The sequence below is a fragment of the Heptranchias perlo genome, chromosome 4, assembly GCF_035084215.1.
Source record: "Heptranchias perlo isolate sHepPer1 chromosome 4, sHepPer1.hap1, whole genome shotgun sequence".
Lineage (NCBI taxonomy): Eukaryota > Metazoa > Chordata > Chondrichthyes > Hexanchiformes > Hexanchidae > Heptranchias > Heptranchias perlo.
Genome location: NC_090328.1, coordinates 5,863,848 through 5,886,060, shown reverse-complemented (window position 1 = coordinate 5,886,060; position 22,213 = coordinate 5,863,848). Strand labels below are relative to the sequence as shown.

At 48.1% G+C, this 22,213-nt stretch overlaps 1 protein-coding gene across 1 annotated transcript in view; it reads left to right on the top strand.

Moving 5' to 3' along the window:
• The window catches only part of slc5a6a (solute carrier family 5 member 6a), a 58,313-nt gene that overhangs the window by 33,497 nt on the left and 2,603 nt on the right, over positions 1-22,213 (top strand). Inside the window, exons 5-14 of the mRNA XM_067982406.1 lie at positions 201-355; positions 2,390-2,530; positions 4,561-4,690; positions 5,964-6,052; positions 9,858-9,970; positions 13,019-13,086; positions 13,202-13,288; positions 16,564-16,745; positions 19,343-19,446; positions 20,850-20,971. Coding sequence (XP_067838507.1) covers positions 201-355; positions 2,390-2,530; positions 4,561-4,690; positions 5,964-6,052; positions 9,858-9,970; positions 13,019-13,086; positions 13,202-13,288; positions 16,564-16,745; positions 19,343-19,446; positions 20,850-20,971 — 1,191 coding nt within the window. The remainder of the gene's footprint in view (positions 1-200; positions 356-2,389; positions 2,531-4,560; positions 4,691-5,963; positions 6,053-9,857; positions 9,971-13,018; positions 13,087-13,201; positions 13,289-16,563; positions 16,746-19,342; positions 19,447-20,849; positions 20,972-22,213) is intronic.

Here is a 22,213-nt window from a genome sequence, read left to right as displayed (position 1 = left end):
CAATAAGATCATGGCTGATCTGATCCTAACCTCAAATCTAAATTCATGTCCAATTTCCTGCCCGCTCCCCATGTTTACTTTTGGGGAGTAACCTGGTTGGATCACTTTTCCTGTGGAGTTTTTATTCCTCAAGGGTATGTATATTTGAATTGATATTTTTTTTTAATCCTATTTAACCCCCCTCTCCATTTCATGCTCAGGGTGGACTGAAGGCTGTAATCTGGACGGACGTGTTTCAGACGCTAGTGATGTTTTCTGGGCAGCTGGCTGTCATCATCATCGGAGCGTGGCAGGCGGGGGGGATTGGTGAAGTGTGGCGCGTCGCGAAAGAGAACGGCAAGATCTCAGGAATCGAGTAAGTGCGGCTTTAAGAAAAAGAAATGACAAATCAAAAAAAAAAAAATCAGAAGCGACTTTACTGGTGAACCACTGGCAGGAGAGTCGGTAACCAGAGGCATGGAGCACAAAAGCAAGGAAGTTATGCTAAACCTTTTATAAAACACTGCTTAGGCCCCAGCTGGAGTATTGTGGGCACCGCACTTTAGGAAGGATGTCAAGGCCTTGGAGAGGGTGCAGAAGAGATTTACTAGAATGGTACCAGGGATGAGGGACTTCAGTTATGTGGAGAGACTGGAGAAGCTGGGATTATTCTCCTTAGAACAGAGAAGGTTAATAGAATCATAGAATCATAGAAGTTACAACATGGAAACAGGCCCTTCGGCCCAACATGTCCATGTCGCCCAGTTTATACCACTAAGCTAGTCCCAATTGCCTGCACTTGGCCCATATCCCTCTATACCCATCTTACCCATGTAACTGTCCAAATGCTTTTTAAAAGACAAAATTGTACCCGCCTCTACTACTGCCTCTGGCAGCTCGTTCCAGACACTCACCACCCTTTGAGTGAAAAAATTGCCCCTCTGCACCCTTTTGTATCTCTCCCCTCTCACCTTAAATCTGTGCCCCCTCGTTATAGACTCCCCTACCTTTGGGAAAAGATTTTGACTATCTACCTTATCTATGCCCCTCATTATTTTATAGACTTCTATAAGATCACCCCTTAACCTCCTACTCTCCAGGGAAAAAAGTCCCAGTCTGTCTAACCTCTCCCTGTAAGTCAAACCATCAAGTCCCGGTAGCATCCTAGTAAATCTTTTCTGCACTCTTTCTAGTTTAATAATATCCTTTCTATAATAGGGTGACCAGAACTGTACACAGTACTCCAAGTGTGGCCTCACCAATGCCCTGTACAACTTCAACAAGACATCCCAACTCCTGTATTCAATGTTCTGACCAATGAAACCAAGCATGCTGAATGCCTTCTTCACCACCCTATCCACCTGTGACTCCACTTTCAAGGAGCTATGAACCTGTACTCCTAGATCTCTTTGTTCTATAACTCTCCCCAATGCCCTACCATTAACGGAGTAGGTCCTGGCCCGATTCGATCTCCCAAAATGCATCCCCTCACATTTATCTAAATTAAACTCCATCTGCCATTCATCGGCCCACTGGCCCAATTTATCAAGATCCCGTTGCAATCCTAGATAACCTTCTTCACTGTCCACAATGCCACCAATCTTGGTGTCATCTGCAAACTTACTAACCATGCCTCCTAAATTCTCATCCAAATCATTAATATAAATAACAAATAACAGCGGACCCAGCACCGATCCCTGAGGCACACCGCTGGACACAGGCATCCAGTTTGAAAAACAACCCTCCACAACCACCCTCTGTCTTCTGTCGTCAAGCCAATTTTGCATCCAATTGGCTACCTCACCTTGGATCCCATGAGATTTAACCTTATGTAACAACCTACCATGCGGTACCTTGTCAAGGGAAGATTTAAATCATTGAGGGTTTTGATAGAGTAAATAAGAAACTCTTTCCAGTGGCAGGAGGGTCGGTAACCAGAGGACGTAGATTTAAGGTAAATGGCAAAAGAACCGGGATTTGGGGGGGGGCGCGGAGTTGAGGAGAGATTTTTTTTACGCAGCGAATTGTTATGAGCTGGAATGCACTGAAAGGGCGGTGGAAGCAGATTCAATAGTAACTTTCAAAAGGGGAATTGGATAAATACTTGAAGGGGGAAAATTTGCAGGACTATGGGGAAAGAGCAAGGGAATGGGACTAATTGGATAGCTCTTTCAAAGAGCAGGCACTTTCACGTCTGGCCCCATAACTAACATGGGCTGACGGGGCAGAGCACCTTGGTCTCGGAGAGAGTTGTACAGTGAGGTCCTGACTAATCCTGTAAAAGCACCGATGAAGTATTCCATTAACGTGCTTCGTCTGGGGGTGGAGGAGAGAGAGACCGTCCGGTGCGCGGCGTGATTTGTTTAGTGCTCCGTCTGGCTAATGGTATTGGTGTCCTTACTCTCCGCAGCCTAAACCCTGACCCCTTTGAGCGTCACACCTTCTGGACGCTAAGTTTTGGCGGTGTATTCATGATGCTCTCGCTTTACGGAGTGAACCAGGCGCAGGTCCAGCGGTACCTCAGCTCACGGACCGAGCGGCAGGCGATACTGTGAGTTACTGAACCGAGCAAGGACGGGGACGGCGTGAACTCTTGAGACGGGGAAGGCGTTTTTGTCGGATTTACCTGCCTCGATCCGAATTGATATTCCTGGATCAGAGAGAGAGAGAGCGAGCGTGCGTGTGCTTATTGTGCAAAAGTGTCACACCGACACTAATAGGAACTGTAGGAGGCCGTTCAGCCCCTCGAGCCTGATGCACCATTCAGTTAGATCATGGCCAATCTGTACCTTAACTCCATCTACCCACCTTGGTTCCGTGTCCCTTAATACCCTTACTAACAAAAATCGATCAATTTCAGTTTTGAAATTTTCAATTGACCCCCCCGGCCTCAACAGCTTTTTGGGGGAGAGAGTTCCAGATTTCCACTCCCCTTTGTGTGAGGAAGTGCTTCCTGACATCACCCCTGAACGGCCTAGCTCTAATTTTGAGATTGTGCCCCCTTGTTCTGGATTCTCCCACCAGAGGAAATAGTTTCTCACTATCTACCCTATGAAATCCATTAATCATCTTAAACACCTCGATTAGATCACCCCCTAATCTTCCATACTCAAGGGAATAGAAGCCTAGTCTAAGCAACCTGTCCTCGTAATTTAACCCTTTTAGCCCTGGTATCATTCCGGTGAATCTGCGCAGATGTTATTGTCGAGGGTCGACCTGAATCTGCAGTGATGTGGAACGGGCTCTCAGACTGTCCTCTGCTGCCGAATCCACCTCTGGATTCACACTACAACCGTCTTGGCTTTGGTGCAAAGCAAAACCATTTGGCACCAATGCTGCTACTACAACAACCACCTCCATTTGCCAGGCAATGACCACCTCCAACAAGAGAGAGTCTAACCACCTCCCCTTGACATTCAATAGCATTACCATCGCCAAATCCGCCACCATCAGCATCCTGGGGGTCACCATTGACCGGAAACTTAACTGGACCAGCCATATAAATACTGTGGCTACAAGAGCAGGTCAGAGGCTGGGTATTCTGCGGCAAGTGGCTCACCTCTTAACTCCCCAAAGCCTTTCCACCATCTACAAGGCACAAGTCAGTTGCCTAGATGAGTGCAGTTCCAACAACAGTCGAGAAGCTCGACACCATCCAGGACAAAGCAGCCTGCTTGATTGGCACCCCATTCACTCCCTTCACCACCGGCGCGCCGTGGCTGCAGTGTGTACCATCTACAAGATGCACTGCAGCAACTCGCCAAGGCTTCTTCGACAGCACCTCCCAAACCCACGACCTCTACCACTAGAAGGACAAGAGCAGCAGGCACATGGGAACGACACCACCTGCACGTTCCCCTCCAAGTCACACTCTATCCTGACTTGGAAATATATCGCCGTTCCTTCATCGTCGCTGGGTCAAAATCCTGGAACTCCCTTCCTAACAGCACTGTGGGAGAACCTTCACCACACGGACTGCAGCGGTTCAAGAACGCGGCTCACCACCACCTTCTCGAGGGCAATTAGTGATGCGCAATAAATGCCGGCCTCGCCAGCAACGTCCACATCCCATGAACGAAAAAAAAAGTTTAGGTGCAAGTCCCACACCAGAGACTTGAACACATAATCTAGTCCGACAGTCCCAGTGCCAGTCCTGAGGGAATGCTGCACTGTCGGAGGTGCCGTCTTTCAGGCTGACATGTTAAACCATGGTCCCGCCTGCCCTTTCAGGTGGCCGTAAAAGAACCCACGGCCGCTATTTCGAAGAAGAGCAGGGGAATTCACGGGAGTCCCAGCCAGTATTTATCCCACAACTATAACATCACTTTTTAGAAAAGAAACAGATGATCTGGTTATTATCGCATTGCTCTGTTTGTGGGACCTTGCTGTGCGCAAATTGGCTGCTGCGTTTCCTAAGTTACAATTGTGCGCGTAGAGCTGCCCCTGTATTAACGTGATGCTGTAAGACTCCACAGGGATTGCGTTATGATGTAGCACTGAACGGTTTTAAGTGAGCCGCGAACGTATCAGATGCCTTTGTTTCCACCTGTCGACTCTCGCCCCCTTTCTCGTCCCCCGTAGGTCGTGCTACGTGGTGTTTCCGTGCCAACAGATAGTCCTGACCCTGGGATGCCTGATGGGCCTGGTTATGTATGCGCGCTACGGAGAAAACAGCCCACTGCAGCAGGGTCACGTCAAAACCTCCGATCAGGTACCACTTCCTCGTTTTTCAAAGCCGGACCACGTGAAAGAGAAAAGGAACTTGCATTTATATAGCGCCTTTCACCACCTCAGGACGTCCCAAAGCACTTCACAGCCAATTAAGTACATAGAATGGTTGACGAGAAGAGAAAGGGAGTTAATCTCTGGCTGATTTTACTGGAACCCAACCTTGGCTTCGGTTCTTCCCGCTCCTACGCAGCTCCCCCTTTCTTCTTTTGCTCCCCCCACCCCGAGAAGAGCTCGAGTCTGCAGCAACGAGAACCAACAGTAAATCCGCGCTCCCCGAATCCCTCATTCCGACTTTCGGGATGAGATGTTAAACCCGTTCAGGTGGACGTAGAAGATCCCACGGCCACTATTCAAAGAGCAGGGGGATTCTCCCCAGTGTCCTGGGCCAATATTTATCCCTCAACCAACATCACAAAAAAATGTATCTCATTTCTGTTTGTGTGAGCTTGCTGCGCGTAAATTGGCTGCTGCGTTGCCTACATTACAACAGTGACTAAACTTCACAGGTACTTCATTGGCTATAAAGCCCTTTGGGATATCCTGAGGTCGTGAAAGGCACTGTATAAATCTTTTTTGAATTGAGTTTGCAATGTTCTGAAGCATTTTGTTGATCTAACCGTATGAATTGGTGGTGTCTGGGCAGAGAGAATCAGTGCTGACCCGGGTTAAATCAACAGGTTTAGAGGTCAGTCCCTTGTTATAAGACGACAACAGCTTTCATTTTAATATATAGGTAGTAAATGCCCCAGACTGCTTCACAAAATGGACGTTGAACGTTAATAGTGGAGTTAGGGAAGAGAGGTGACCAAAGGCATGGTTGAAGGGAAGAGGTTTCACTGATGCTGGGGGGGAAGGATGGAGGAAGAGGAGGTAACGGGTATTTGAGAGAGTTCCCGCATATAGGACCCAGAGGATTGAAGGCCCTGCCTCCTAAAGGTTGAGTGGGGAGTGGGTGAGTCGGGTGGGGGGGGAGGGCCGCAGGCGCGGGGAGAGGAGACACGCACAGGGCCAGAGTGGGAAGAGCTGCGGCACGCGCCCGAGTGTAGGACTGGAGGGGGCTGCAAAATTGTCGAGGCAATGGGGCTATTTGTGAACCGGGACAGTGATCTTGACTTCAATAGGTGGGAAAGGGCCGCGGAGAGCCAGTGGGGGTCGGGGAGGGCAGGGTTGGTGCTGGGGTTCATGTCAGTAACTCTGTGCAGTCATGAGTATTTGATCTGATACAGCGATGTCGAATCTGGTTTGAATTGCAGATGGTACTTTATTTTGTTATGGACGTACTTCAGGATTACCCTGGTTTACCTGGACTCTTCATCGCCTGCTTGTTCAGCGGAGCACTCAGGTACTGTCATATTTACTGAACTAGACGTACGTAAGCTAAAGGGACCTGTCCCGAGACGCCAGGGTCCGCGGACTGACGGGGCCGGTCCCGAGACGCCAGAGTCCGCGGACTGACGGGGCCGGTCCCAAGACGCCAGGGTCCGCGGACTGACGGGGCCGGTCCCGAGACGCCAGGGTCCGCGGACTGACGGGGCCGGTCCCAAGACGCCAGGGTCCGCGGACTGACGGGGCCGGTCCCGAGACGCCAGGGTCCGCGGACTGACGGGGCCGGTCCCGAGACGCCAGAGTACGGCTTCCAAATGACCGCCCGCCCTTTTGAGTCAGTGTGTATGTTCGGTTGGTGGAGGGGGGATCTGGGACACCAGACAGCTTTATCCTTACACTGGTGAGGGTCTTCAGAATATAGTTATGCTTTTACAATTTTTTTTTAGAAAGAACAGCTAATGTAGATCAGAGTTGGTTTAAACTGTATGCCTGCAGATCTCATCTTTTGATCACAATGACACTGAGATAACATTGGCAAAGGATGAAATTTTAGTCAGTGGAACAAGGTATTGACGAGGTCGAGGTCCTCTTGCGTCCAGCAATCTGCTCGATGACCTAAGGGTCGTAAAACGCCCAACAAACAACAATTTGCATTTATATAGCGCCTTTAACGTAGTAAAACGTCCCAAGGCGCTTCACAGGAGCGATTATCAAATACAATTTGACACCGAGCCACATAAGGAGATATTAGGACAGGTGGCCAAAAGCTTGGTCAAAGAGGTAGGTTTTAAAGAGCGTCTTAAAGGAGGAGAGAGGCTTAGGGAGGGAATTCCAGAGCTCAGAGCCTAGGCAGCTGAAGGCGTGGTGCGATGAAAATAGCGGGATGCGCAAGAGACCAGAATTGGAGGAGTGCAGAAAACATAGAAAATTTACAGCACAGAAGGAGGCTATTCGGCCCATCGTGTCCGTGCCAGTCGGAAAAGGGATACCCAGCCTAATCCCACTTTCCAGCACTTGGTCTGTAGCCCTGTAGGTTACAGCAATTCAAGTGCACATCCAAGTACTTTTTAAATGAGTTGAAGGTTTCTGCCTCGACCACCCTTTCAGGCAGTGAGTTCCAGACCCCCACCAACCTCTGGGTGAAAAAATTTTCTTCAGTTCCCCTCTAATCCTTCTACCAATTACTTTAAATCTATGCCCCCTGGTTATTGACCTCTCTGCTAAGGGAAATAGGTCCTTCCTATCCACTCTATCTAGGCCCCTCATAATTTTGTACACCTCAATTAAATCTGCCTTCAGCCTCCTCTGTTCCAAAGAAAACAACCCCAGCCTATCCAATCTTTCCTCACAGCTAAAATTCTCCAGTCCAGCCCTGGCAACATCCTCGTAAATCTCCTCGGTACCCTCTCTAGTGCAATCACATCTTTCCTGTAATGTGACCAGAACTGTGCAGTACTCAAGCTGTGGCCTAACTAGTGTTTTATACAGTTCTAGTATAAACTCCCTGCTCTTATATTCTGTGCCTTGGCTAATAAAGGAAACTATCCCATATGCCTCCTTAACCACCTTATCTACCTGTCCTGCTACCTTCAGGGTTCTGTGGGCATGCACTCCAAGGTCCCTCTCTTCCTCTACACCTCAATATCCTACCATTTATTCTCTTGCCTTGTTTGACCTCCTCAAATGCATTAGTTCACACTTCTCTGGATTGAATTCCATTTGCCACTTTTTTGCCTACCTGACCAGTCCATTGATATCTTCCTGCAGTCCACAGCTTTCCTCCTCACTATCAACCACACGGCCATTTTTTGTATCATGTGCAAACTTCTTAATCATGCCCCCTACATTTAAGTCTAAATCATTAATATATACCACAAAAAGCAAGGGACCTAGTACTGAGCCCTGCGGAACCCCACTGGAAACAGCCTTCCAGTCACAAAACACCTGTCGACCATCACCCTTTGCTTCCTGCCACTGAGCCAATTTTGGATCCAACTAGCCACTTTCCCTTGGATCCCATGGGCTTTTACTTTTTTACTTTTTTGACCAGCCTGCCATGTAGGACCTTGTCAGAAGCTTTGCTAAAATCCAGGTAGACTACATCAAACGCACAACCCTCGTCGACCCTCCTTGTTACCTTCTCAAAAAATTCCATCAAGTTAGTCAGATACAACCTTCCCTTAACAAATCCATGTTGACTCTCCTTGATTAATCCGTGCCCACCACCGAGGTTAGACTGACTGGCCTGTAATTACTCGGTCTATCCTTCTCTCTCTTTTTAAACAATGGTACAATGTTAGCAGTCCTCCAAACCTCCGGCATCACACCTGTAGCCAGGGAGGATTGGAAAATGATGGTCAGAGCCTCCGCTATTTCCTCCCTTGCTTCTTTTAACAGCCTGGAATACATTTCATCCGGGCCTGGTGATTTATCTACCTTCACAGATGCTAAACCCTTTAATACTTCCTCTCCCACTATGTTTGTCCCATCCAATATTTCACACTCCTCCTCCTTTGTGAAGACAGACGTAAAGGGTCTTGATCGGGTGGATGCAGTAAGGATGTTCCCAAAGATGGGTGAAACTAGAACTAGGGGGCATAATCTTAGAATAAGGGGCTGCTCTTTCAAAACTGAGATGAGGAGAAACTTCTTCACTCAGAGGGTGGTAGGTCTGTGGAATTTGCTGCCCCAGGAAGCTGTGGAAGCTACATCATTAAATAAATTTAAAACAGAAATAGACAGTTTCCTAGAAGTAAAGGGAATTAGGGGTTATGGGGAGCGGGCAGGAAATTGGACATGAAGCTGAGTTCGGATCGGTCAATGCCCTGTGGGTGGCGGAGAGGGCCCAGGGGCTATGTGGCCGGGTCCTGCTCCGACTTCTTGTGTTCTTTAGATTTGTGGTTGGGATCAGATCAGCCATGATCTTATTGAATGGCGGAGCAGGCTCGAGGGGCCGATTGGCCTACTCCTGCTCCAATTTCTTATGTTCTTATGTTCTTATGTTCTTAAGTGTTCATTAAGAACCATACCCACATCTTCCGCCTCCACACATAGGTTACCTTTTTGGTCTCCAATAGGCCCTACTGTTTACTTAGTTATCCTCTTGCTCTTTATGTATTTATAAAACGTCTTTGGGTTTTCCTTAATTTTACTTGCCAATATTTTTTCATGCCCTCTCTTACTTTCCTAATTTCCTTTTTAATTTCACCCCTGCACTTCCTGTAGGCTTTCTGTAGTATTGAGCTCTCGGTGTCTGACATAAGCTTTCCTTTTTTGCCTTATCTTACCCTGTATGCTCCTTGTCATCCAGGGATCTCTAGATTTGGCAGTCCCACCCTTTTTCTTTGTGGGAACATGTTTACTCTGAAACTCCTTCTTGAATGCCTCCCACTGCTCTGACACTGATTTACCTTCAAGTAGCAGATCTTGGAGGGTTAAACTAGGCAAGAATTAGACAACGTTTATTGTTAAAAAATGGTATGAGAGAGGGTTACAAAGCCTCACACCGTTCGGAACTTTAACTCAAGGCGAGGTACCATGAACGGCCTGGACAGCGAATCGCTCACTTTTCCCGGGGAGTTCTTTACACGTGAGTTTCTAGACGTAGGGCTGCGTGAACTGCTCTCTGTGTAGTCTTAAGATGAATGTTTTGAAACAATAATAAATTAAGTTAATTGTCACACATATTACTTACAGTCTCTAGCTTTCACGAAGCTATTATTAAAAGGATAAGGATTACCCGACAGCCAGCTCGGTAACAGTGGACGCCATGTTACTGAAGGCTCTCTTTTTAATGCTGAATCGCTGTTTTATGTCTTCAGCACGATATCGTCTGCGTTCAATTCGCTGGCAACCGTCACTATGACTGACCTGATTAAACCTCACTACCCACACATGACCGAGTCGCGAGCCACACTGATATCCAAGAGCCTCGGTAAGTTCGGTGGAAAATAACAACAAATTGTATTTATATAGCGCATTTAACCTAGTAAAACGTCCTAAGGCGTTTCACAGGAGCGATATCAGACAAAATTTGACACTGAGCCACGTAAGGTTATATTAGGAGAGGCAGCCAAAAGCTTGTTCAAAAGGGGTAGGTTTTAAGGAGCATCTTAAAGGAGGAGAGAGAGGTGGGGAGAGGTTTAGGGAGGGAATTCCAGAGCTTAGGACCCTAGGCAGCAGAAGGCACGGCCGCCAATGGTAGAGCGAAGAAAATCGGGGATGCGCAAGAGACCAGAATTGGAGGAGTGCAGAGATCTCGGAGGGTTGCAGGTTGGAGGAGGTTACAGGGTTAGGGAGGGGCGAGGCCACGGAGGGATGATAATTTTTAAAATGGAGATGTTGCCGGACGGGGAGCCAATGTGGGTCAGCGAGCACAGGGGTGATGGGTGAACGGGAGTCAGGATACAGGCAGCAGGGATCGGAATTTGCTAACCTCAAACCCTGGGATCTGTTTAAAGTGAACGTAGCACCGTTCAATCCGACTTTGGTCAGGGTTTAGATAACACGTATCCTTCGGTTACCCTCCAGTTCTCTTCCATCTCGTGCTTGTCAAGGAATTTGAGCGCTGAGCCTGGCTTAATTATTTTGTTTCTAATCGGCTCCTGCCTTGTGATATATTCCTTTTGATGCGATTAATGCCGGCCTCGAATAAAGCTGACTAGCAGATTGGCGGCCCTCCAGCGACTGATTATGAACGTTCAGCGGGTGGGAGCCAACCCTGAAGGTTAGAAACAAAGAGCTGAGAGAGCCTTAGAACAAAGAAAGAAAGGACTTGCATTTTTATAGCGCCTTTCACAATCTCAGGACGTCCCAAAGCACCTTACAGCCAATGAAATACTTTTGAAGTGTAGTCACTGTTGTAATGTAGGCAAGGCGGCAGCCAATTTGCGCACAGCAAGATCCCACAAACAGCAATGAGATAATGACCAGATCATCTGTTTTTTTAGTGATGTTGGTTGAGGGATAAACATTGGCCCCAGGACACCGGGGAGAACTCCCCCTGCTCCTCTTCGATTAGTGGCCGTGGGATCTTTCATCCGAGAGGGCAGACGGGGCCTCGGATTAACGTCTCATCCGAAAAATAACATCTAACCTCGGCCACCTACTCCAGCCCTGTGTCCCAGCCGTCACTCTTCACTCGTCCCGCTTCCCCATCAGCAGCAGGACTTCCGATCGTCACATTCCTGCGCTCTGGAATTACCCCCCCCCCACCAAACCTCGGCCTACACAAAACCTCTTTCTACTTCTCTCCCCACCTTCTAAACCTATAGTCCTGACCACCATTTTAGTCACCTCCCCTTAATCTATCCTAAACTGCACGCTCAGTGCCTTTAACAAGATGCCTTGGTGCCTCTTGCCATGTAATGTTTGGTGTTGGAAAGGAGCTGTCCATTTTTGAATGACAACTACTTGCATTTATATAGCGCCTTTACCATGGTGAAAAGTCCAGAGGCGCTTCACAGGAGCGGTTATCAGACAAAATTTGACGCCGAACCACGTGAAATAGTAGGACAGGTGACCAAAAGCTTGGTCAAAGATGTAGGTTTTATGGAGTGTCGTAAAGGAGGAGAGAGAAGTAGAGGGGTTTAGGGAGGGAATTCCAGAGCTCAGGGCCGCCAATGGTGGAGCGATTAAAATCAGGGATGCGCAAGAGGCCAGAATTGGAGGAGCGCAGAGATCTCGGAGGGTTGTAGGGCTGGAGGAGGTTACAGAGATAGGGAGGGGAGAGGCCATGGAGGGATTTGAAAAGGAGGATGAGAATTTTAAAATCAGGGCGTTGCCGGACCGGGAGCCAATGTAGGTCAGCGAGCACAGGGGATGATGGGTGAACGGGACTTGGTGCGAGTTAGGATATGGGCAGCAGAGTTTTGGTTGAACTCATGTTTATGGAGGGTGGAAGATGGCAAGGCAGCCAGGAGAGCATTGGAATAGTTGAATCTGGAGGTAACATACGGGGATGAGGAGCAGAGGTAACAAGGGTATAGGGACACTGGAGATTTTTTTTCTGGACTGTCTTTCACTGGGGAGGTGTCACTGTGCAGGACCTTCCCTCGGGTGATTGTCGGGTCGAATCTGTGCGGTGTTCCACTGTCTTTTAGTAGCTTGTTGGGATAAGCATTGAATCATACAAGATTCTGAGGGGGCTTTACAGGGTACCTAAGAAAGGATATACTTGCCTTAGAGGGAGTGCAACGAAGATTCATTAGATTAATTCCTGGGATGAGAGGGTTGCTCTATGAGGTGAGGTTGAGTAGAATGGGCCTATACTGTAGAGCTTAAAAGAATGAGAGATGACCTCATTGAAACATAGAAGATTCTAAGAGGGCTCGACAGGGTAGATGCTGAGAGGTTGTTTCCCCCTGGCTGGAGAGTCTAGAACTAGAGGGCATAGTCTCAGGATAAGGGGTCGGACATTTAGGACTGAGATGAGGAGGAATTTCTTCACAGAGGGCCGTGAATATTTGGAATTCTCTACCCCAGAGGGCTGTGGATACTCAGACGTTGCATATATTCAAAACTGAGATCGATAGATGTTTGGACTCTAAGGGAATCAAGGGATATGGGGATCAGGTGGGAAAGTGAATATGAGGCCGAAGATCAGCCATGATCTGATTGAATGGCAGAACAGGCTCGAGGGGCTGTGTGGCCTACTCCTGCTCCTATTTCTTATGTTCTTATGGGACTATATAGAATTTACAGCACAGAAACAGGCCATTTGGCTCAACTCGTCTGTGCCGGTGTTTATGCTCCGCACAAGCCTCCTCCATCCCCACTTCATCGAACCCTATCAGCATATCCTTTCTCCCTCGTGTGCTTATCCAGCTTCCCCTTAAAGGTATCTGTGCTATTGGCCTCAACTGCTCCTCGTGGCAGCGAGTTCCACATTCTAACCACTCTCCGGGTAAAGAAGATTTTAACCTGTGCACTGTGTCCCGTTCCTGTAGCCTACGGTAAATGAGTTATCCCTGTGTTTTTGCAGCTCTGGGTTATGGATTGCTGTGCCTCGGGATGGCGTACATCGCATCACTGATGGGCTCGGTGCTACAGGTGCTGTATGATACGGACTCCTCGCCTCTCTTTAAATATATTTGTATTGCCCCCCACTCCTCCCCCAACCAAGTGCCTGGATTTTTTTGACGTGATTTTTCTTTTTCAATCTTAGGCCGCGCTGAGTATTTTTGGGATGATTGGAGGCCCGTTACTCGGAATCTTCTGCCTGGGAATGTTTTTCCCCTGGGCTAATTCTACCGTGAGTTTTTGTTTTAAATACTGTTCCCCTTTTCTGTTCTTGGCCGCATTTTCAGGTTGGGGTAAGTTCATAGAAAATAGGAGCAGGAGTAGGCCATTCGGCCCTTCGAGCCTGCTCCGCCATTCAATATGATCATGGCTGATCCTCTACCTCAATACCATATTCCCGCTCTCTCCCCATACCCCTTGATGCCTTTTGTGTCTAGAAATCTGTCTAGCTCCTTCTTAAATATATTCAGTGACTTGGCCTCCACAGCCTTCTGTGGTAGAGAATTCCACAGGTTCACCACCCTCTGAGTGAAGAAATTTCTCATCTCAGTCCTAAATGTCCTACCCCGTATCCTGAGACTGTGACCCCTCGTTCTGGACCCCCCCCAGCCAGGGGAAACATCCTCCCTGCATCCAGTCTGTCTAGCCCTGTTAGAATTTTATATGTTTCAATGAGATCTCCTCTCATTCTTCGAAACTCAAGTGAATACAGGCCGAGTCGACCCAATCTCTCCTCATACGACAGTTCGGCCATCCCAGGAATCAGCCTGGTGAACCTTCGCTGCACTCCCTCTGTGGCAAGTATATCCTTTCTTAGGTAAGGAGACCAAAACTGCACACAATACTCCAGGTGTGGTCTCACCAAGGCCTGAATAACTGCAGTAAGACATCCTTGCTCCTGTACTCAAATCCTCTTGCAATGAAGGCCAACATACCATTTGCCTTCCTAACTGCTTGCTGCATCTGCATGTTTGCTTTCAGTGACTGGTGTACAAGGACACCCAGGTCCCTTTGTACATCAACATTTCCTAATCTATCACCATTTAAATAATACTCTGCCGTTCTGTTTTTCCTTCCGAAGTGGATAACTTCACATTTATCCACATTATACTGCATCTGCCATGTATTTGCCCACTCACTCAACTTGTCTGAATTGCCTTGAAGGCTCTTTGCATCCTCCTCACAACTCACGATCTCACCTAGTTTTGTGGTGTCAGCAAACTTGGAAATATTACATTTGGTTCCCTCATCCAAATCATTGATATATATTGTGAATAGCTGGGGCCCAAGCACAGATTCCTGTGGTACCCCACTAGTCACCGTCTGCCACACCAAGAAAGATCCATTTATTCCTACTGTTTCCTGTCTGTTAACCAATTTTCAATCCATGCCAGTATATTACCCCCAATCCTATGTGCTTTAATTTTGCACACTAACCTCTTATTTGGGACTTTATCAAAGGCCTTCTGAAAATCCAAATACATCCACTGGTTCTCCCTTATCTATTCTACCAGTTACATCCTCAAAAAACTCCAGTAAGTTTGTCAAACATGATTTCCCTTTCATAAATCCATGTTGACTTTGTCTAATCCTGCTGATATTTTCTAAGTGTTCTGTTATCACATCCTTTATAATAGACTCCAGCATTTTCCCTACTACTGATGTTAGGCTAACCGGTCTGTAGTTCCCTGTTCTCTCCTTTTTTAAATAGTGGGGTTACATTTGCCACCCTCCAATCTGCAGGAACTGTTCCATAATCTATAGAATTTTGGAAGATGACAACTAATGCATCCACTATTTCCATGGCTACCTCTTTTAGTACTCTGGGATGCAGATTATCAGGCCCTGGGGATTTATCAGCTTTCAGTCCCATTAATTTCTCCAGCACTTTTTTTTACTAATACTAATTTCCTTTAATTCCTCCTTCTCACTGGTCCCTTGGTTCTCCAGCATTTCTGGGAAGTTATTCCGTGAAGACAGAACCAAAGTATTTGTTTAATTGCTTTGCCATTTCCTTGTTCCCCATTATAAATTCTCCCATTTCTGACTGTAAGGGACCTACACTTGTCTTCACTAATCTTTTTCTTTTTACATACTTGTAAAAGATTTTACAGTCCACTTTTATGTTCCTTGCAAGTTTACTCTCATGCTCTATTTTTCCCCTCTTAATCAATCTCTTGGTCCTTTTTTGCTGAATTCTAAACTGCTCCCAATCTTCAGGCTTGCTACTTTTTCTGGCAACTTTATATGACTCCTCTTTGGATCTAATACTATCCTTAATTTCTTTTGTTAGCCATGGTTGGGCCGCTTTTCCTTTTGTGTTTTTGCGCCAGAAAGGAATGTATAATTATTGCAATTCATGCATTCGTTCCTTAAATGTTAGCCATTGCCTATCCACCGTCATGCCTTTTAATGAAGCTCCCCAATCTATCGTAGCCAACCTCACTCCTCGTACCTTCGTAGTTTCCTTTGTTTAGATTTAGGACCCTAGTTTTGGATTGGACTATTTCACTTTCCATCTTAATGAAGAATTCTATCATGTTATGGTTGCTCTTCCCTAAAGGACCCTGCACAACAAGATTATAAATTAACCCCTTCTCATTGCACAATACCCAATCTAGGATAGCCTGTTCCCTGGTTGGCTCCTCAACGTACTGGTCTTAAAAAAAAAAAAAAAAAACCATCTCGTACACACTCCAGGAATTCATCCTCCACAGTATTATTGCAAATTTGGTTTGGCCAGTCTATATGTAGATTAAAGTCACCCATGATTACTGTAGTACCCTTGTTACATGCATCTCTAATTTCCTGTTTGATGCCGTCCCCTACATAACCACTACTGTTTGGAGGCCTATAGACAACTCTCACCAGTGTTTTCTGCCCCTTGGTGCTCCTTAACTTCACCCACACTTATTCTACATCTTGATTTTCTGAGCCATCAACTAACTTCGTATTGTTAAAAATACTAACTGAGAAAAGGATCCAGTCGAGGGGGGTGGTGGTGGTGTGTATATAAATACCCTGCTGTTAAAACCGGGCTAATTCGGATAGGAGGTGTAATCGTTATGTCACTGAACTAGTAATCCAGGGAACGTGAGTTCAAATCCCACCAGTTTGAGAATTTAAATCAGAAAATAAAAAGCTGGCGTCAGTAAAAGTGACCGTGAAGCTGTCGGATTGTCGTTAAAAACCCAACTGGTTCACGAATGTCCTTTCGGGAAGGAAACCTGCCGTCCTTGCCCAGTCTGGCCTCTAAGTGACTCCAGTCCCACAGCAAAGTGGTTGACTCTTAACTGGCTTCTGAAGTGATCCAGGAAGCCACTCAGTCAGGGCAACTAGGGATGGGCAATAAACGCCGGCCTTGCCGAATGAATTATTTTTTTTAAAAGATGATTTTGCTTGGTTAGTTTTCAGTGGGTCACTACTTTCTTTAATTCTTTCATATTTAGAGTGTTTGCTGACTGACTTCCTCCTCTTGCTGGCTCCTTTTTGTTTTCTATACAACAGGGTGCAATCTCCGGATTGGTGGCAGGTTTGATAATGGCGTTCTGGATCGGAGTCGGCAGTTTTATTTCCAAGCGAGCGGCTCTTCCGTTCGTAAACGCCACTAGTGTCCCAAGTCTCACCACCGCCATGGCAACCACCACCATGGCAACCGTCAACCTGACGACAGTAGCGACCATTGCAAGGTAAGTAAGTACAGGACCCTTCGCTGCAATGAATTTTGCAGAGGGTGGGGTGGGAGAGAGAGAGAGAGAGTCAGTCTCTACCATCCAGATGACTTGGTCACGATTTTCAGCGGCCAGTCTTGCCTGAATTGTGCCAAAAGATTAACCTGCAGTGGGTAGAGAATGAGAGCAGGGATTTTTGAGTCTGATCCCCACCCCCCCCCCCCCCCGTTCCCGCACCTGTTGCCGTCTGATCACCTGGGCCCAGAGTTTAACGGACAATTGGGTGAGGAGGAGAAACGCACGGTCATAAAGCAGCTCGCCCAGTTTTCCGTCCACTTAAATTAGCGGACAATAAAAAGCTGGTGTCGGAAAAAGTGACAATGAAGCTAAAAACCCACCTAGTTCACCAATGTCCTTTAAAGAAAGAAAGACTTGCATTTATATAGCGCCTTTCACGACCTCGGGACGTCCCAAAGTGCTTTACAGCCAGTGAAGTACTTTTTGAAGTGTAGCCACTGTTGTAATGTAGGAAACATGGCTGCCAGTTTGTGCACAGCAAGATCCCACAAACAGCAATGAGATAATGACCAGATAATCTGTTTTTTAGTGCTTTTGGTTGAGGGATAAATATTGGCCAGGGGAAACACTGGGGAGAACTCCCCTGTTCTTCGAATAATGATCATGGGATCTTTTACATCCACCTTAGAGGGCAGACGGGGCCTCGGTTTAATGTCGCATCCGAAAGATGGCACCTCCAACAGTGCAGCACTCCCTCAGTACTGCACTGAAGTGTCAGCCTGGACTATGTGCTCAAGCCTCTGGAAGTCTTCAGGGAAGGAAACCTGCCCTCCTTACCCGGTCTGACCCTATATTTGACTCCAGTCCCCGCACCAACGCGGTTGACTCTTAACTGCTCTCTGAAGTGACCTAGCAAGTCACTCAGTCGTATCAAAGTTCAGGGCAACTGGGGAGGGGCAGTAAAGGCCAAGTCACAACCGATATAAGACCAGTGGTAGGATAGGGACAGCATGGGTAATCCAATCATTTGCTGACCAGGAGTCGTTACCAGAAGTTGTACAGTGCTCTGGACTCTGGTGTGTTGGTTCTACCCCGGTCTAGGCATCCATATGGTGTCACAGGGATCAACTGCTGAAATCCTCCAACGGTGATGTGAGCATTTTGACAATCTAATAAATTGGCCATTGAAGCATTATGGTAATATCCCATGAGAATCTGGATGAGCCTCCCAGTTAGAAGATACTAAGAAGGTGGAGAACAATGGTCCTGATGGAATACCATCTCGGCTCCACAGGTCGGGCTGCCACATTATACCTACAGTCCCATTCACTCTTCGGTTAATCTGGAGTGATGTTTGGGCGGTGGGGGGGCGGCGGCGGCGGAGGTTGTGGTGATGGAGGTCATAGAATCATACAGTGCAGAATGGAGGCCATTTGGCCCATCGTGACTGTGCCGGCTGTTTGAAAGAGCTGTCCAATTAGTCCCACTTCCCCCTGCTCTTTCCCCATAGCCCTGCAATTTTCTCATTTTCAAGCATTTATCCAATTCCCTTTTGAAAGTTGTTATTGAATCTGCTTCCTCCCCCCTTTCAGGCAGTGCATTCCAGGTCATCATAACTCGCTGTGTGTAAAAAAAATTATTACCTAAGTGTCAGCCGTGGCTCAGTGGCAGCATTCTCGCCTCTGATGCAAAGGTATTCTGTCTTTTAAAAAAAAATTGTTAGCATTCTACAAAAATGTGCAGAAGTTACTTAATAGACAGGTAATTATTTTTGTAGTTAACTGCCCTCTGAAGTGGCCTAGCAGGCCATTCAGTTGTATTAAACCGCTCAGCACACGGACTGCAGCGGTTCAAGAAGGCGGCCCACCACCACCACCACCACCACCTCAAGGCAACTAGGGATGGGCAATAAAACGCTGGCTTTGCCAGCGGCTGTCACATCCCGAGTCAGGAGGTCGTGGGCTCAAGACCCACTCCAGAGACTTGAGCACAAAATTCAGGCTCACACTCCCGATGTAACACTGAGGGAGTGTAGCACCGTCAGAGGTGCCGTTCCTTCATCACCCCAACCTCCGCCCTCCCCCCACCCCCCCCCCCCCACCCCCACCCAAAACATAACTCCAGATTAAAGAAGAGTGAATGGGACTGTAGTTATAATGTGGCAGCCCTACCTGTGGACCCGAGGTGGTATACCATCAGGACCATTGTTTTTCAGAGACCTTAAACCGAGGCCCCGTCTGCCCCCTCAGTTGGACGTAAAAGATCCAACGGCCACTATTCAAAGAGCAGGGGAGCTCTGGACAATATTTATCCCTCAACCAACATGACTGAGAAACAGATTATCCGGTCGTTGTCACATTGCTGTTTGTGGGATCTTTCTGTGCGCAAATTGGCTGCGCCTTTCCTACATTACAACAGTGACTACACTTCAAAAGTACTTCATTGGCTGTAAAGCGCTTTGGGGCATCCTGAGGCTGTGAAAGACGCTATATAAATGCAAGTTCTTTCTCCCTTCCTCCTGCACTAATGAATTTTTCTCCTGCATGTGTAGCTCATCCCATTCGCTGGGTTAATTTAATTTTCCTGCTGTTCTGCAGCCCCACAGGACTGAAGAAGTTCTACTCACTCTCGTACATGTGGTACAGCGGACACAACGCAGCCACCGTGGTGATCGTGGGACTGCTGGTCAGTTTCTTAACAGGTAAAGTACCAAATGGCTCGGTGTGAAATGGTGTCTCAGTGTCCCGCTCCGCCACTGGTACCAGGCTGCTGATTCAATTTCCCATCTCGACTACGGTAGTCTAGTGGTTATGTTGCAGGACTAGTAATCCAGGGAACTTGAGTTCAAATCCCATGCCGGTAGTCTCCGAGGTTCAATTCAGTATAAATAAATAGCTGACGTCAGTAAAAGTGGCCATGGCGATTGTTGTAACAACACAACTGGTTCACTAATGTCCCTTTAGGGAAGGAAACCTGCGTCCTTACCCGGTCTGTCCTATATATGACTCCAGTCCCACACTAACGTATTCTCTGAAATGACCTAGCAGGACACTCAGTTGTATTAAACTGCTCACCACACAGACTGCAGTGGTTCAAGAAGGCCGACCCAGCACCACCTTCTCAAGGGGCAACTGGGGAGGGGAAATAAATGTAGGACTTGCCAGCGATGCCCACGTCCCGAGAATGAATATTTTTTAAAAATCTTCTGCTTGAGTCACTTGTCTCTCGTGCTTGTCTGCCAACATTTGCTGTGCCTTTTTCAGTCTAATCGGATGCACTGTGGCTGATTCTTGTGACTCTCAGTTCACTGAAGTTGGTGTGATTGGTCTTTTATACTGCCCTCTACTTTGGGGAAGTTGCATTGATGTGCTTATTGAACACTGTCCCATTCCATGTCCCACCAGGGTCGAGCATTTATCATAGCTATTAGTCTCTCAGGTGCCTTTTCTCTTGTCACACCATTCAACATGACCTCGGCATCTTTCTGCCGGTCATGGTGTCTTTTGATCAATCAACCAAATTAATCGATCATCAAAGGGAGAGAAACTATTTCGTCTGGTGGGAGGAGTCCAGAACAAGGGGGCATAACCTTAAAATTAGAGCTAGGCCGTTCAGGGGTGATGTCAGGAAGCATTTCTTCACACAAAGGGGAGTGGAAATCTGGAACTCTCTCCCCCAAAAAGCTGTCGAGGCTGGGGGTCAATTGAAAATTTCAAAACTGAAATTGATAGATTTTTGTTAGGTAAGGGTATTAAGGGTCACGGAACCAAGGCAGGTAGATGGAGTTAAGATACAGATCCGCCATGGCAGAAAAGGCTCGAGGGGCTGAATGGCCTCCTCCTGTTCATATCCCCTGTCTTGGCATCTCGGTACTAATCACGTGACACTGTCACCATCTCATTCTCACAGATCATGTAATGTGTCATTGTCAGTGCATGGTGACAGCCTTGATATTGTTATTAATGCACCACCTGTGTGTGTTTGTGTGTGCAGATGTGTGTTCCTGTGTGCGTGCTTGTGCATGTGTTTGTGCGCATGCGTCTGAATGCGTGCTTTTTATATGGAGACTTTCCTATCTGAAACTGTCTTTTGTACACACTGTAGGGCCAATGAAAGGGGAAGATGTGAACCCGTCCACTATTGTTCCAGTTCTACGTTATCTGCTCTTCTTCCTGCCTGAAAGTTGCAAGCAGAAGCTGAGCTGTGGAGTCCGCTATCAAAAGGCGGTATGTGAAGATTTTGAAGCCTTTTCCTTGTGTTTCCCGTTTGGTGGAAACCCATTTAATTCGGTGTAATGTAGTTTCTATTGCACCTTTCGCTCAGAGTCACATCGCCCAGGTTGAGGGTCGGGATAGACCCGAGGTCACTGGCGGTCAGAACAGGACTTTGGTCCAGAGCTCGCTGTGGGTCAGAGCAGGACTTCGGTCCGGAGATCGTCAGTCAGAGTAGGACGTTGGTACAGAGCTCACTGGGTAGGAGCAGGGCGTTGGTCCAGAGAGTGTGGGTCGGAGCAGGACGTTGGTCCAGAGAGTGTGGGTCGGAGCAGGGCGTAGGTCCAGAGAGTGTGGGTCGGAGCAGGGCGTAGGTCCAGATCTCGCGGTGGGTCGGAGCAGGGCGTAGGTCCAGAGAGTGTTGGTCGGAGCAGGGCGTTGGTCCAGAGAGGGTGGGTCGGAGCAGGGCGTTGGTCCAGAGAGCGTGGGTCGGAGCAGGGCGTTGGTCCAGAGAGCGTGGGTCGGAGCAGGACGTTGGTCCAGATCTCGCGGTGGGTCGGAGCAGGACGTTGGTCCAGAGAGCGTGGGTCGGAGCAGGGCGTTGTTCCAGAGAGCGTGGGTCGGAGCAGGGCGTTGTTCCAGAGAGCGTGGGTCGGAGCAGGACGTTGGTCCAGAGAGCGTGGGTCGGAGCAGGGCGTTGGTCCAGAGAGCGTGGGTCGGAGTGGGTCGGAGCAGGACGTTGGTCCAGAGAGCGTGGGTCGGAGCAGGACGTTGGTCCAGAGAGCGTGGGTCGGAGCAGGGCGTTGGTCCAGATCTCGCGGTGGGTCGGAGCAGGGCGTTGGTCCAGAGAGCGTGGGTCGGAGCAGGACGTTGGTCCAGAGAGCGTGGGTCGGAGCAGGACGTTGGTCCAGAGAGCGTGGGTCAGAGCAGGGCGTTGGTCCAGAGAGCGTGGGTCGGAGCAGGACGTTGGTCCAGAGAGCGTTTGTCGGAGCAGGACGTTGGTCCAGAGAGCGTGGGTCGGAGCAGGGCGTTGGTCCAGATCTCGCAGTGGGTCGGAGCAGGACGTTGGTCCAGAGAGCGTGGGTCGGAGCAGGACGTTGGTCCAGAGAGCGTGGGTCGGAGCAGGACGTTGGTCCAGAGAGCGTGGGTCGGAGTGGGTCGGAGCAGGACGTTGGTCCAGAGAGCGTGGGTCGGAGCAGGACGTTGGTCCAGAGAGCGTGGGTCGGAGCAGGGCGTTGGTCCAGATCTCGCGGTGGG